At 45.0% G+C, this 14289-nt stretch overlaps 1 protein-coding gene across 1 annotated transcript in view; it reads right to left on the bottom strand.

The window, feature by feature from the left end:
* Positions 1-673: 673 nt before the first annotated feature.
* LOC139410169 (TraB domain containing 2B) overlaps positions 674-14289 on the bottom strand; it is a 90624-nt gene continuing 77008 nt past the window's right edge. Inside the window, exons 5-7 of the mRNA XM_071155620.1 lie at positions 3923-4019; positions 1804-2064; positions 674-1612 (exon numbers count right to left, since the gene is read on the bottom strand). Coding sequence (XP_071011721.1) covers positions 1375-1612; positions 1804-2064; positions 3923-4019 — 596 coding nt within the window. The 3' untranslated portion in view covers positions 674-1374. The remainder of the gene's footprint in view (positions 1613-1803; positions 2065-3922; positions 4020-14289) is intronic.

A 14289-nucleotide genomic window follows, 5' to 3' on the forward strand; every position in this document is an offset into this window, starting at 1 on the left:
CACTGAATTTGATTAGATAAAATAATATGACACCAGTGAAAATACGACAATTCTAGTTTCAATCCTAGTTTGTATATATATATATATAAACAAAGCACTTAGCTTTGTTTGAGTTCTTTGAATAGTCAACTCACTGTCACTATTGCCACCTGTTGTAGACTAGCCTGCTGCAGAAAAATAACATATTGTGCTAAATCGGACACTGTTGGAAATTCTACATAATATAAATATATATATACTGTGACTACATAAATTCTACATAATATATATACTGTGACTACATAAATTCTACATAATATATATACTGTGACTACATAAAAGCTAACAAGAGCGTTGCTGAAAGTGGTGGGAGTAGCAGAAGTGTCCATGACCATGGAGTCTTAATTGGCTTCACATTGGAGTTTGAGCGTTTTATGATTGTTGTTTTTTGTTAAAGCCGCTGTTGCCACCTGGTGGTGAAAGTGGAACCATGCCGTGTAACTTGATGACAATCCCTGCATTCCAATTGGATCCTGTAGAGGGCAGTGAATTCAATTCTTGGAGAATTCCCCTCTAAGTTTTCTGTAGGTCTAAGCTCACCTTTACATTAGCGCACCGTGCTTGGAATGGAATACTAACTGGCATTAGTATTGACATGCAGGCCTAGAGAAATAGGAACTCCAAGAAACTTGAGGGAATTTCCAAAAGTTTATTGTTCCAGGAATCATCAAATGCATGAAAATATACTCTTCGAGAAATAATAAATATACAATATTTCTTTATGAACAAAATGCACAATTTACAAAAACGTCCAATGTGTGCTCCACATCCTATGTCTTTAAGATATCAGACCTTATTACAGAGTTATAGCTGTTATTATAGTGATTAGTATGTCTATTCTCATCATTAATATCAATATTATTCATAATAATAACATTTATTATGATTATTTATCATATTGCTTTCTTGTGATTTTAAGACTTGGCCTCTACTGACAACTTCATAATATGGATGTCGTATATATAGTATCTTCCATTAGTTCTCTGATAGAGACCGTTTATCTATTTGTCATGGGTGAAAGTTATTCCACACATTGAGAGTTTAAATAACTTTTCACAGACTGATCCTGTTCCCTTCACAGAAGCCTGAAGACGGACAGCTCTGTCTCAGAAGTCCTTGGTGTGTCTGTCTGTTGTCCTCTACCCTCATATCCATGTCTACATGTTCTATGTTCTGTGTAAGTTCCATGCCCATAGCAGTTCATTTCCACCTCCAGTTCCCATTTGCAGAATCTTTATATGTAGATATTTGTATGTTCTAGGGTTCTTGGCACATAATGGTGCTCAGGTATAGACAGTATGAGTTTTTGTCTGTGGAGACAGCGCCACCATGTGGTCAGGAGGTGAACAGCAGGTGCGAGGTGAGTAACGTTAGTAGGCAGGTGAGGGCGTGGGTGGTGCCGATGGTGTACTGGGCTGAGCTGGGGGTGGGCAGCGCTGAGGGTGAGGACTGGCTGGGGGGTTCCACTGGAGGGTAGAGGCCTGTCCTCCTCCTCTGCTCCTGGTGGGTGAGTAGAGGCTCCACTGTCACATAGCCATTGGTTATCCTCACATTAGGCTGAGGAGTTGTGGTGCTGGAGGGTAGGAGAACAAGATCAGTCAGGTTAACAGGAACACTGTGGTAGAGCTTGTTAGTGTCTCTTGCTGTGTGAGTGTCCAGTTGCACTGTCTGCTACCCTTCATTTTATGCTATTTTCGGTTGTCATTGAATGGGTTCAATAAAGACCTAGAGACAGTGTGTGTATTTGTTCTCTTCTTCTCTCACCCGTCACCGATGCGGACCCACAGGTCACTGAAGAGGCGTGGGCGGCCATGGCTGCGGTGGGCCTTCCGGGGGCGCTTATGTCTCCCAAACTCCTCTAGCTGGCTCAGGCTGTCTGGCAGCAGCATGTGGGGTAGCTCCTCATCCTCCAGCTCCTCCAAACCATCCAGGCTACCATCCAGGTCTGAGGGGCTGGTCACCCAGTCATAGGGAGAGGTTTTACCCGCATCGGAGCCCCCATCGCTGGGGTTCTCTGTTGGTTCTCTGTGGAACAGAACACTATATGCTTATTAAATATCATAGCTCTATGGTATAGACCTGGCTGTATGTTCCCTTATCACTAGAATAGATTAAAGATAACAGAACAAGGTTGGTGAGCAGTTTAAGCATATTATGTCAGATACTTTAGGGAGGTTCTCCTTGTATGCTGTGTGTGAATGTGTAATGGTGTGTGGTTTAAGGTGACCTGACCATCACGGTGCTCTCTAGTCTATCTATATGGTCCAAAGGGCTTTGAACTTCAAACAGGGACACAATGCCCTCTGTGCTTGTAAAAAGTTGACTAAGTGTCTAAACGAGCCACAAGGGAGGAAGCTGTAACCCATGTGGAGGCTTGTCTGAGTGACATCTGCCCCAGCCACCCTGACAACTCAATACCTTAGAAATTCCTCCTTACCATATTCATTTCATTGAAGTAGTCCCTAATGTAACGGTCGGATAGGTGAAAGTAAGGGTTCTATTACATTGCTTTGATCAACACAATCATGTGCGAGCAGGAAAGGAGGAAGTTAGAATAGATTTCAACAGTATTGAAACACGGCCCTACACTAATCCACAAGGAGTTCATTCCTTATCTGTCTTTCCCTATCTGGTTACCGGTAGTTGCCTGTAGGCACAGATATAGGATCAGAAAACCCCAAACCCCATATATCTCAACATCTAGGGGAAACTTCTTCCTACTATGTATATGAAGGGTCATATTGCTTTCCCATCAGTTAACACCCTGGAGGTTTGACATCATAATGAGGCGCCAAGTCCAGACAACACAGTGCTCAGTTCTGTGTTTGCCAGTGTTACACTGACTACAGTGGCTGGCTGCTATAGCTACTCTACACTGAGTCACTTTTTCCTTCTGTCATAATATCTCTATTGAGCAGAGAACACGTGGTGCCTCTGGGTTCAGAGGCTCAGTTTAGAGGTTTACACTTGATAAACACTCGACAAGCTTCCTGATGTATTGTGTTGTTGTGTCACCTCATATCAGAGAGCACAACATGCTTTGAGGGGTTTTGTGTTTTTGTGTTTCGACCACAGTCAGTCCACTTGTCAGTTTTTGAAACAGAACTGCTGTGGCCTTCAGCTCGGCTGGGGCCTGCTCTGTGTATGAGCCAGGAAGGAACGGGTTGGTTACAGCTGGAATTTGCAGTGGGGAAGTGAGTTTGTAAAAGCAGTGGCTGGATGGGAGGTTTTAATGTAGCTCTGTTTTATGCGATTTCCCTTATTGTTCCTAATTTTTCCATTTTCACCCTAGTTCATGTGAGTCTTGTAACCATTAGCGCTGCTATTTTAATGGGCCCAACCTGCTCGGCCCTTGGATCAACCCCTCCCAAGTCCTCCTGCTGCTGCCTGCCTGTTCGGGGTGGGAGAGTTCACAGGAGACTGGGGGCTGGTTTGCGTGAGGAGATGCAGCACCCCTCTCCAGGAGGCAAATGGTTGAGGCCTTTCTATGAGGTAGCCATGCCAAGGGGTAGCAAGGAGCGGGCTGGCACACCTCTCACAGCTGGCAGGGTGAGGGAGTGAGGGTTGGGGGAATCAAAGGATTCCTACTTAGCTGAGCTCTGGTTGTAATGGTGTACTACATGTACTAAAACATTTAGCACATCTGTGGGGGTCAATTAGTACATGTCATGTGTTTCTGCTCTAGTTGATGTGGGATTGTAAAGTTATGGGGTAACTTGTGACTGTGTTTGTGAGAGGGCTCATATGAATTAGTGTTCAATGGCCATACACACATGTATCAATGTGTGTGTTTGTGTTAGTGCGTAAACAATACTGTAGTCTGTGTGTGTATGTATTTGGGTTGTAGCCCTGCTGCGTGGGTGGGGTGTGTCTCTGTACTCACTCTGGGATTGGTTCCTGGTAGTGTGATGGTGTGTGCACCACCTCGTAGCCCTCCTGTCTCAGGATGTCCAACACACTGTGGTTCCCCAGGAAGTGACCTAACAGGAAACACAACATCTCAGATAGGGCCCAGAGTTTTTCCTGATCAGGCAACGTGGTCCAGAAAATCTCTTCTCTTTAGTAATGATGACAGATGGTTACAGGATAGCCTCTAGTCTGAATCAGAGGTCTGAAGAGACATGATAGTCTCTAGTCTGAATCAGAGGTCTGAAGAGACATGATAGTCTCTAGTCTGAATCAGAGGTCTGAAGAGACATGATAGTCTCTAGTCTAAATCAGAGGTCTGAAGAGACATGATAGTCTCTAGTCTGAATCAGAGGTCTGAAGAGACATGATAGTCTCTAGTCTGAATCAGAGGTCTGAAGAGACATGATAGTCTCTAGTCTGAATCAGAGGTCTGAAGAGACATGATAGTCTCTAGTCTGAATCAGAGGTCTGAAGAGACATGGTAGTCTCTAGCCTGAATCAGAGGTCTGAAGAGACATGATAGTCTCTAGTCTGAATCAGAGGTCTGAAGAGACATGATAGTCTCTAGTCTGAATCAGAGGTCTGAAGAGACATGATAGTCTCTAGTCTGAATCAGAGGTCTGAAGAGACATGATAGTCTCTAGTCTGAATCAGAGGTCTGAAGAGACATGGTAGTCTCTAGTCTGAATCAGAGGTCTGAAGAGACAGGGTGGCAGTGAGCCTGTTATGGTGGCAGTGAGACCATCCTTAGTTCCTAACACATACTGGCCCTTGATCATTCACTACACTTGTTCCTAATGACCCCATATTGTAGTGCACTCTGCTCCTGGCCTCCTTCCCCAAACCCCTGTGTGTGTGTGTGTGTGTGATTCCTTCACTCTGACATCAAACAGACATGCCCCAGCCCCACTCTGATGAAAGCTGTTTTATTCCTCTCTACAGATGATAATCCCAGGTGTCACTCAACCCAGCAATAAGGCCTAATGCTCTCTGACATCACCCCCTCCGCACGCTCCTCCAGCTTATTAACAGCACGCTGACAATCTTCAAGCTCCCAAGCTCGCCAGCTTTTTTCAGACCCTCTATTTTATTATTATGATTTTTCTGATCATTCCTGGGGGAGAAAAAAGCGGTACTAGACTTTCTTGGCGGCGGAGTTCAAAGGCTGCGTTGGGATTGGCATGATGAGAGAGGAGAGGCTACCGCAGAGTGTCGGCCAGATCAGACGGCCAGATTACAGCACTCTCCCTCCCCCACAACAGGCCCCTCCAGAGGAGAGAGAGGAGAGAGGTGGGAGGTGGGAGGTGGGGGGGGGGTGTCGCAGGAAGACCAAGAAGATCATCAGGGACCTCAGCCACCCGAGCCACAGCCTGTTCTCCCCACTTCCATCAGTCAGACGCGGGCAGTACAGGAGCATCATGGCAAAAACTAACAGACTGGCCAACATCCAGATCATTGGGCTGCTGAATAGCCACCACTACTCCTACCCCCCTCCACTCTGCCTTTCTACTCCTCTCCTCCTCTCTCCTGTCCTCTCCTGTGCCCTCCACAGCTGAAAGCTGCTCCCAGAATGGACGCAGACAGCTTCAATGACCCCCGTATCTGTGTAAAGCAGATATTTGATTAATTTCAGCTATGAAGCCCTTTAGTGCTCAGTGAAAAAAAGCCCTGTGTATTCCTCCTGTGAGGTCAATCTGTCTGATGTGTCTTGTTTATTTAGTCTCTGTTTGATGTCATACATAAACAGTCTGAACAGAGTTCTTACTGAGGCGTACGGTTACCACAGGCAGAGGAAGTCATTTAGTCTGGTCCGGGGTATGTGTGGGATGAATTAGAAGTGTGTGTGTGTGTGTGTGTGTGTGTGGTCATCTCTCTTCCTGGCCACCAGACAGCCACAGAGTTAAGGACTGTAGCCAGCAACACACACCTGCTACAGGGGGCCAAGTGTACCCTCCTCCCTGTCTGGTCTGTATCTCTCAGAGGGAATGTTTCTGACTCTAGAGACCATTAGAGGAGCTAGAAAATACATTTCTGATATCTTGCATTCTTCTCTCTTTCTTGATTTGTCAGGGTGCTTTCACGTATCCCCTGTATGATCCTGGAGCTGTAGGTACCCTGATCCACGCTATAAAGCATGTGTGAAACGCAAACGATCCCAGGCTGAAACGAATCCTGGACCTGTGTGAGTAACGGTTCCAGAATCCAGGACAAGAGTACCAGGTATTGTGACGCGGCAGCGTGAGTTGCGTTGTAAACTAGCTAGCTTGTTAACGTTATGTAGAATGTGCATCTCTCAAATCATACCCTGAAACAATTATTTACAGGTCTTGTAAAAGAAAAACATATTTTGTGGAATCAAATGTAAAAAAAAGCTCCAGGAAACCGAACCAGGGTTCCAGATTTCATATGTAAAACCCACACACACAAACAAACATTCAAGCACACCTGCAACACACACAAACACACACATTCAATAGCCACATATTCAGCCTCTTTCTCTCCCCATCCCTCTCTCCTCTATAGTAGCGTGTGTCTGGTTGCCACCCAGGCTGAGAGCTTTGTGGGCCTGACTCCAGCCGTGTCAGCACCCCATTCCTCCCTCAGCCTGTCCTCGCCTTGCTCCACTCCTCCCTATACCCATCCCTGCACCCTGTCAATATAGTCAAGCGATGCTGAATGGTGAGTGGACATAGGGATAATCCCTCTACTGTAGAGAGTGATGTGGATATGGACAGGCCAGTGGGAGAGGGAGGCTGTGCCAGCGTAAGAAGGAGAGAGGGATCCATGCTCTCAGAGCATGGGCAGGCAGGCAGGCTGGCTGATGGACACCTGAGGTGGAGGAGGGGGACGACGGCGTAGACCTCCACACACAGAACACACAGAGCGCATGCTGTTCACTGTTACTATGCTGCAAACAAACACAAGCTGTTGCTTCATGGGCTGTGGAACAACAGACCGGGGGAAAAAGGGAGAGGACAAGAGAAGAGAGGGATGAGGAGAGAGACAAAGGGGTGGTGATGGAATGGAAACAAACCACACAAATCTGGACTCCAAGAAAAAAAGTTGGCCAAGGAAAATAAGGATGCATTCCTCTACCCTAATTGGAAATATGAGTGCTATCTGATGTATGTGTTCACAACGTGCCAGTGTGTGTGTGTATCGGTGGGTATGCGTGTGTATGCATGTAATCTTGTGTGTGGGCACGTGCATGCGTGTGAGTGTGTACCTGCCTCTGTATAAATGCTCGGGGAAGTCCCTGTCTGACTCACTGCCAGAGCACTATCAGCCCCCTCCACAATGTGATAATGATTAATGTAACAAAGCTTTAATAACTCCAGCATCCCTGCACTGTAACCCTGGGTGTACATGTATACTTCTACAGTACCAGCTCATCTATAAATCACCTCCCAGCCTTCCAGTCAACAAACCGGGGGAGAGAAATCCTAGCCGCATTGCATCTGAACCAGCTGAACCATGGTGTTGAACAGAGCAGCTCTCGCTTGACGTGTAAATCTAAAGGCAGGAATCAGGAAATTCCACCCTGAAGCTCTCAGGCTCTGTTTTAGTAGAGGGATTAATGGGAATCAGGAGTGTTTCCCCTCCTTACCCCTCCTCATCCCTTTCTCCTCCCCTCCTCATCCCTTTCTCCTCCCCTCCTCCCTTTCATAATGATTTCATTTCCTATGCATGCAGCCCAATAAGTGCTTCCACCGGTGGGGTGTGATGACCGATGACCGGGAACGGTCGTGTCCCAGTTCTGGTCCCCTAATGCATCAAGACACCATTGGCCATTTATGTATATACAGTGCCTTGTGAAAGTATTCGGCCCCCTTGAACTTTGCGACCTTTTGCCACATTTCAGGCTTCAAACATAAAGATATAAAACTGTATTTTTTTGTGAAGAATCAACAACAAGTGGGACACAATCATGAAGTGGAACGACATTTATTGGATATTTCAAACTTTTTTAACAAATCAAAAACTGAAAAATTGGGCGTGCAAAAATATTCAGCCCCTTTACTTTCAGTGCAGCAAACTCTCTCCAGAAGTTCAGTGAGGATCTCTGAATGATCCAATGTTGACCTAAATGACTAATGATGATAAATACAATCCACCTGTGTGTAATCAAGTCTTCGTATAAATGTACCTGCACTGTGATAGTCTCAGAGGTCCGTTAAAAGCGCAGAGAGCATCATGAAGAACAAGGAACACACCAGGCAGGTCCGAGATACTGTTGTGAAGAAGTTTAAAGCCGGATTTGGATACAAAAAGATTTCCCAAGATTTAAACATCCCAAGGAGCACTGTGCAAGCGATAATATTGAAATGGAAGGAGTATCAGACCACTGCAAATCTACCAAGACCTGGCCGTCCCTCTAAACTTTCAGCTCATACAAGGAGAAGACTGATCAGAGATGCAGTCAAGAGGCCCATGATCACTCTGGATGAACTGCAGAGATCTACAGCTGAGGTGGGAGACTCTGTCCATAGGACAACAATCAGTCGTATATTGCACAAATCTGGCCTTTATGGAAGAGTGGCAAGAAGAAAGCCATTTCTTAAAGATATCCATAAAAAGTGTCGTTTAAAGTTTGCCACAAGCCACCTGGGAGACACACCAAACATGTGGAAGAAGGTGCTCTGGTCAGATGAAAACAAAATTTAACTTTTTGGCAACAATGCAAAACGTTATGTTTGGCGTAAAAGCAACACAGCTGAACACACCATCCCCACTGTCAAACATGGTGGTGGCAGCATCATGGTTTGGGCCTGCTTTTCTTCAGCAGGGACAGGGAAGATGGTTAAAATTGATGGGAAGATGGATGGAGCCAAATACAGGACCATTCTGGAAGAAAACCTGATGGAGTCTGCAAAAGACCTGAGACTGGGACGGAGATTTGTCTTCCAACAAGACAATGATCCAAAACATAAAGCAAAATCTACAATGGAATGGTTCAAAAATAAACATATCCAGGTGTTAGAATGGCCAAGTCAAAGTCCAGACCTGAATCCAATCGAGAATCTGTGGAAAGAACTGAAAACTGCTGTTCACAAATGCTCTCCATCCAACCTCACTGAGCTCGAGCTGTTTTGCAAGGAGGAATGGGAAAAATGTTCAGTCTCTCGATGTGCAAAACTGATAGAGACATACCCCAAGCGACTTACAGCTGTAATCGCAGCAAAAGGTGGCGCTACAAAGTATTAACTTAAGGGGGCTGAATAATTTTGCACGCCCAATTTTTCCGTTTTTAATTTGTTAAAAAAAGTTTGAAATATACAATAAATGTCGTTCCACTTCATGATTGTGTCCTACTTGTTGTTGATTCTTCACAAAAAAATACAGTTTTATATCTTTATGTTTGAAGCCTGAAATGTGGCAAAAGGTCGCAAAGTTCAAGGGGGCCGAATACTTTCGCAAGGCACTGTATATGTATAACATGGAATGATTCCTTGGCTAATAGCATCCTTCTACAACTGTTTATTTAAGACAACACACATCACATCTTGACTACCCCCCGTGGAGTGGGTGAGACCCTCTGAATGCCATTACCGGTGGGGTGTGATGACCAATGATTGCGAAAGGACGTGTCTCGGTCCAGGTCCCCTAATGCATCAAGTCAGAAAAAGCATTTATACTTATTTACCCCCTGTAGGTCAACCCCTTTTACACTGCATACTCAGAGACACACAGCCTGACCATGGCATCCTTGGTTCTGCACCACATGGACTATGTCAGGACCACTGTAGGGGCCAGTGCTTTTCTGTAGGAACATTTCAAGTGATTCCTGCTGGCATTACATATTTAGACTGTCTGTATGCTCTCATTCTGTCTGCCAGACCCCACAGACTCCAGCCACTGCTGCCACACTGCTGTGTGTGAACCTCCCCTGGCAGACAGAGACACAGAGAGGGAGGGAGGAGGGAAGGAGCGAGAGAGACTGCGGAAGAAGAGAGATGAAAGAGGGAGGTAAGGCAAGAGAAAAGATCGGGAGGAGGGGGAGACAGGGATTTGCTGGGCTGGGCCTGTGGTGGGGTTAAAACATTTAGTGAAAATTGCCCCTTCAGTTTGTTTTTGTTGCTGACAGCTGAGGTCTTAACTCCTTCTCTGCTAGGACAGGACGGGAGGGGGAGGGCAGCTGGCAGGCGTCTGGAGAAAGGCTCCTTTCTTACACACAGACACACAGACAGACATACACACACACATGCTGACGGTAGCTATGCAGTGCATGAATGTGATGGAAGCCATGGCACCCTCATAGACCCCGACTCAAAGCTCTCTTTATCGCTCTCATCTCATTCCTGCTCCAACTTTCATCATGTCATTTCCTCTCCTCCACCCTTCACCCCCTCATCCCCTCTTTATTACAACAAGTCCCTCTGCTACATGTTAGATACATTTGTAGGTCTCAGATCAGCTGATACATAGTAATTAATGACAGACTTTAGACAAATTGTGTAAAAAATTGCAAGTGTAATCGACATTGTGTGTCTGCGTGCATTTGTATGTCCGTGCAATACTTGCAATGTGTGCCGGAGTGTGTGACAAAGAGAATATGTGTGTTTGTATTAGCTAGAGGAGAGTTATGGAGATGGAGTGAGTGTACAAGTGTCAGTGCAATGTGGCGTAGCAGCCATTAGTGCTGAATGAGCTGTGATATGTTGTTCCAGAGGCTAATGAAGCATGTAATCTACAAGCAGACTAATGAGCCCTACAGATCTAATTAGAGCTGCCTGGGATCCACACCAGCACACAGGCTAATGCTAAGCTAACACGTCAGGGCCTGAGAGGGACAGAGAGAGGGACTGAGAGAGGATACAGGCCTGACAGAGAGAGGGACTGAGAGAGGCTACAGGCCTGACAGAGAGAGGGATTGAGAGAGGCTACAGGCCTGACAGAGAGAGGGACTGAGAGAGGATACAGGCCTGACAGAGAGAGGGACTGAGAGAGGATACAGGCCTGACAGAGAGAGGGACTGAGAGAGGATACAGGCCTGACAGAGAGAGGGATTGAGAGAAAGTACAGGTCTGACAGAGAGAGGGATTGAGAGAGGATACAGGCCTGACAGAGAGAGGGACTGAGAGAGGATACAGGCTTGACAGAGAGAGGGACTGAGAGAGGATACAGGCTTGACAGAGAGAGGGACTGAGAGAGGATACAGGCCTGACAGAAAGAGGGACTGGCACTATTGGCCCAACCTCTAACCTTATACCAGATTCATTATTAGTAGTTATAATGATAACAGGGGATTGTGTCATACATACTGTATGTAGAAAGCTATGGGTCAGGACTCAGGACTGAAAAAATATGTAAGAATGTCAATACTACGTTTGTGACAGGTTGTCATGAATCTGCCTTGCACTGTATAGAGACTTTAAGGAGAGGAGACAGAAAAGTGATGGGGCTCCACACTGGGTCTTCTGCTAATGGGGAGATGACTGATGAAAACATTATGTTTTAATATTGCACCTCTTCAGCTCTGACTTGTAGTGAATCTAATATCAGACAGATCTTATATGAGCACCTGTGTGTATGTATCTGCCTGTCTACTGTGTGTGCGTGTGTGTATGTGTGTCTGTCTCTGTGTGTCTGTGTGTATGAGTGTGTGCGTGTGTGTGTGTCTGTGTGTATATGTGTGTTTGTGTGTTTGTGTGTGTGTGTGTGTGTGTGTGTGTGTGTGTGTGTGTGTGTGTGTGTGTGTGTGTGTGTGTGTGTGTGTGTGTGTGTGTGTGTGTGTGTGTGTGTGTACGTGTGAGTTAAAGATGTATGAGAGCCAAAAAAGGCTGTCTCCCCGCCACAGTCCCAGCTCAGCGACGGGAGACGGGGCCTGTGCATCGTCAGTCTCACGCAGGGGGAGGCAGAGAGGGACACGTCAGCCCAACAGGGTGGGCACTAAGACAGAGGCACCACTGTTAAATGATGCACACCCACACCGATACAGTAACACACACCATGCCACACCTGTACAAATACAATACTGAACTATCCGGGGGAGACCACTAGTCGTCTTTCCCTGGTGTCTCCTCCTCTCTCGCTCCATAAAACGTTCCTACTGGGAGGAGGGAAGACAAGGAAAGACAGAGTGAGACAGAGCAGATGGAGTTATGGAGGAGAGAGATAGAGTCAGTGTGATAAAGGGGGATGGAGGCAGACAGGAAAGCAGACAGAGACAGATGGAAGAAGAGAGAGAGGGGAGAAGAAAGAGAGAGGGGGAGGCATTGTGACAAAGCAGGCAACATCTAGAGTGCAAGAATACAACTATGGCTTTAATTAACCCACCACTCCACATGCAACTGCAAAACACATCGGTCCAAAACTGAACAATAACCTATTACACACACATACATAGACACACACACATGCACAGTGCACACACAAAGTCACAAACTTGTATAACAGACAAAAGCAACTTGTCTAAAATACAAATATTAGTATGTATTGTATTACTGTATACATTAATTAACAACTCTCTAGGCCATAAAACTCACTCGCCTCCGCCCCCCTCTCTCACACACACACACACACACACACACACACACACACACACACACACACACACACACACACACACACACACACACACACACACACACACACACACACACACACACACACACACACTTTCTCTCCTTCACTGTGTGTGTCAGTGAAGTGGTGGCTGGGCTATGGCTGCTGCAGGACATTCCAGGGGATGTTTTCAATAAGGGAATGAAGGCAGCATCAAGGAACTAGCAAATGCAAACCTGCTGAAACACTGCTCTCTGACTCCAAAACACTGTCACACCAGTTCCTCCTCCTACATGTACGTGCATATTGCTGTGTTACATAGAGAAGGTGTGTGTGTGTGTGTGTGTGTGTGTGTGTGTGTGTGTGTGTGTGTTTAACTAACTGTTACAGTTATACTACAGTAACAGTAAAACTACAGAGAAAGTAACACTACTGTAGTATTAACAGTAACAGTACAGTAACACTACAGTAACACTACAGAAAAAGTAACACTACAGCAACAGTAACAGTAACAGTACAGTAACAGCAACACTACATTAACAGTAACAATAACACTATAGTAACAGTAACAGTAACACAACAGTAATAGTACAGTAACAGTATCAGTAACACTACAGTAATAGTACAGTAACAGTATCAGTAACACTACAGTAATAGTACCAATAACAGTAACACTACAGAAACACTACAGAAACAGTAACACTACAGTAATACTACAGCAACAATAGCAGTAACACTACAGTAACACCACAGTAACAGTACCAGTAACAGTAACAGCAACACTACAGTAACACTACAGTAATACTACAGTAACAGTAACACTACAGAGAAAGTAACACTACAGTAACACTACAATAACACTACAGAAAAAGTAACACTACAGCAACAGTAACAGTACAGTAACACTACAGTAACACTACATTAACAGTAACAATAACACTATAGTAACAGTAACAGTAACACTACAGTAACAGTAACAGTACAGTAACACTACAGCAACAGTAACAGTAACAGTACAGTAACACTACAGTAACAGTAACAGTACAATAACACTACAGTAACAGTAACAGTAACAGTAACACTACAGCAACAGTAACAGTAACAGTACAGTGACACTACAGTGACACTACAGTAACACTACATTAACAGTAACAATAACACTATAGTAACAGTAACAGTAATAGTACAGTAACAGTATCAGTAACACTACAGTAATAGTACCAATAACAGTAACACTACAGAAACACTACAGAAACAGTAACACTACAGTAATACTACAGCAACGATAACAGTAATACTACAGTAACAGTGACAGCGACAGTAACACTACAGTAACACCACAGTAACAGTACCAGTACCAGTAATACTACAGCAACAATAACAGTAACACTACAGTAACAGTGACAGCGACAGTAACACTACAGTAACACCACAGTAACAGTACCAGTACCAGTAATACTACAGCAACAATAACAGTAACACTACAGTAACAGTGACAGCGACAGTAACACTACAGTAACACCACAGTAACAGTACCAGTACCAGTAACAGTAACAGTAACACTAAAGTACCAGTAACAGTAACAGTTACAGTAACAGTTACAGTACAGTACCAGTAACACTAGAGTGACAGTAACACTACAGTAACAGTAACACTAGAGTGACAGTAAAACTACCACAATTGTAACAGTAACCGTAACAGTAAAAGCAACAGTTACACTAATTAACAGTAACAGTAACACTACAGTAACAGTAACAGCACAGTAACAGTGCAGTAACAGTAACACTACAGTAACACTACAGAAACAGTAACAGTAACAGTGACAGTAACAAAAAC

The sequence above is a fragment of the Oncorhynchus clarkii genome, chromosome 5 (genome assembly GCF_045791955.1).
Source record: "Oncorhynchus clarkii lewisi isolate Uvic-CL-2024 chromosome 5, UVic_Ocla_1.0, whole genome shotgun sequence".
NCBI classification, from domain to species: Eukaryota; Metazoa; Chordata; class Actinopteri; order Salmoniformes; family Salmonidae; genus Oncorhynchus; species Oncorhynchus clarkii.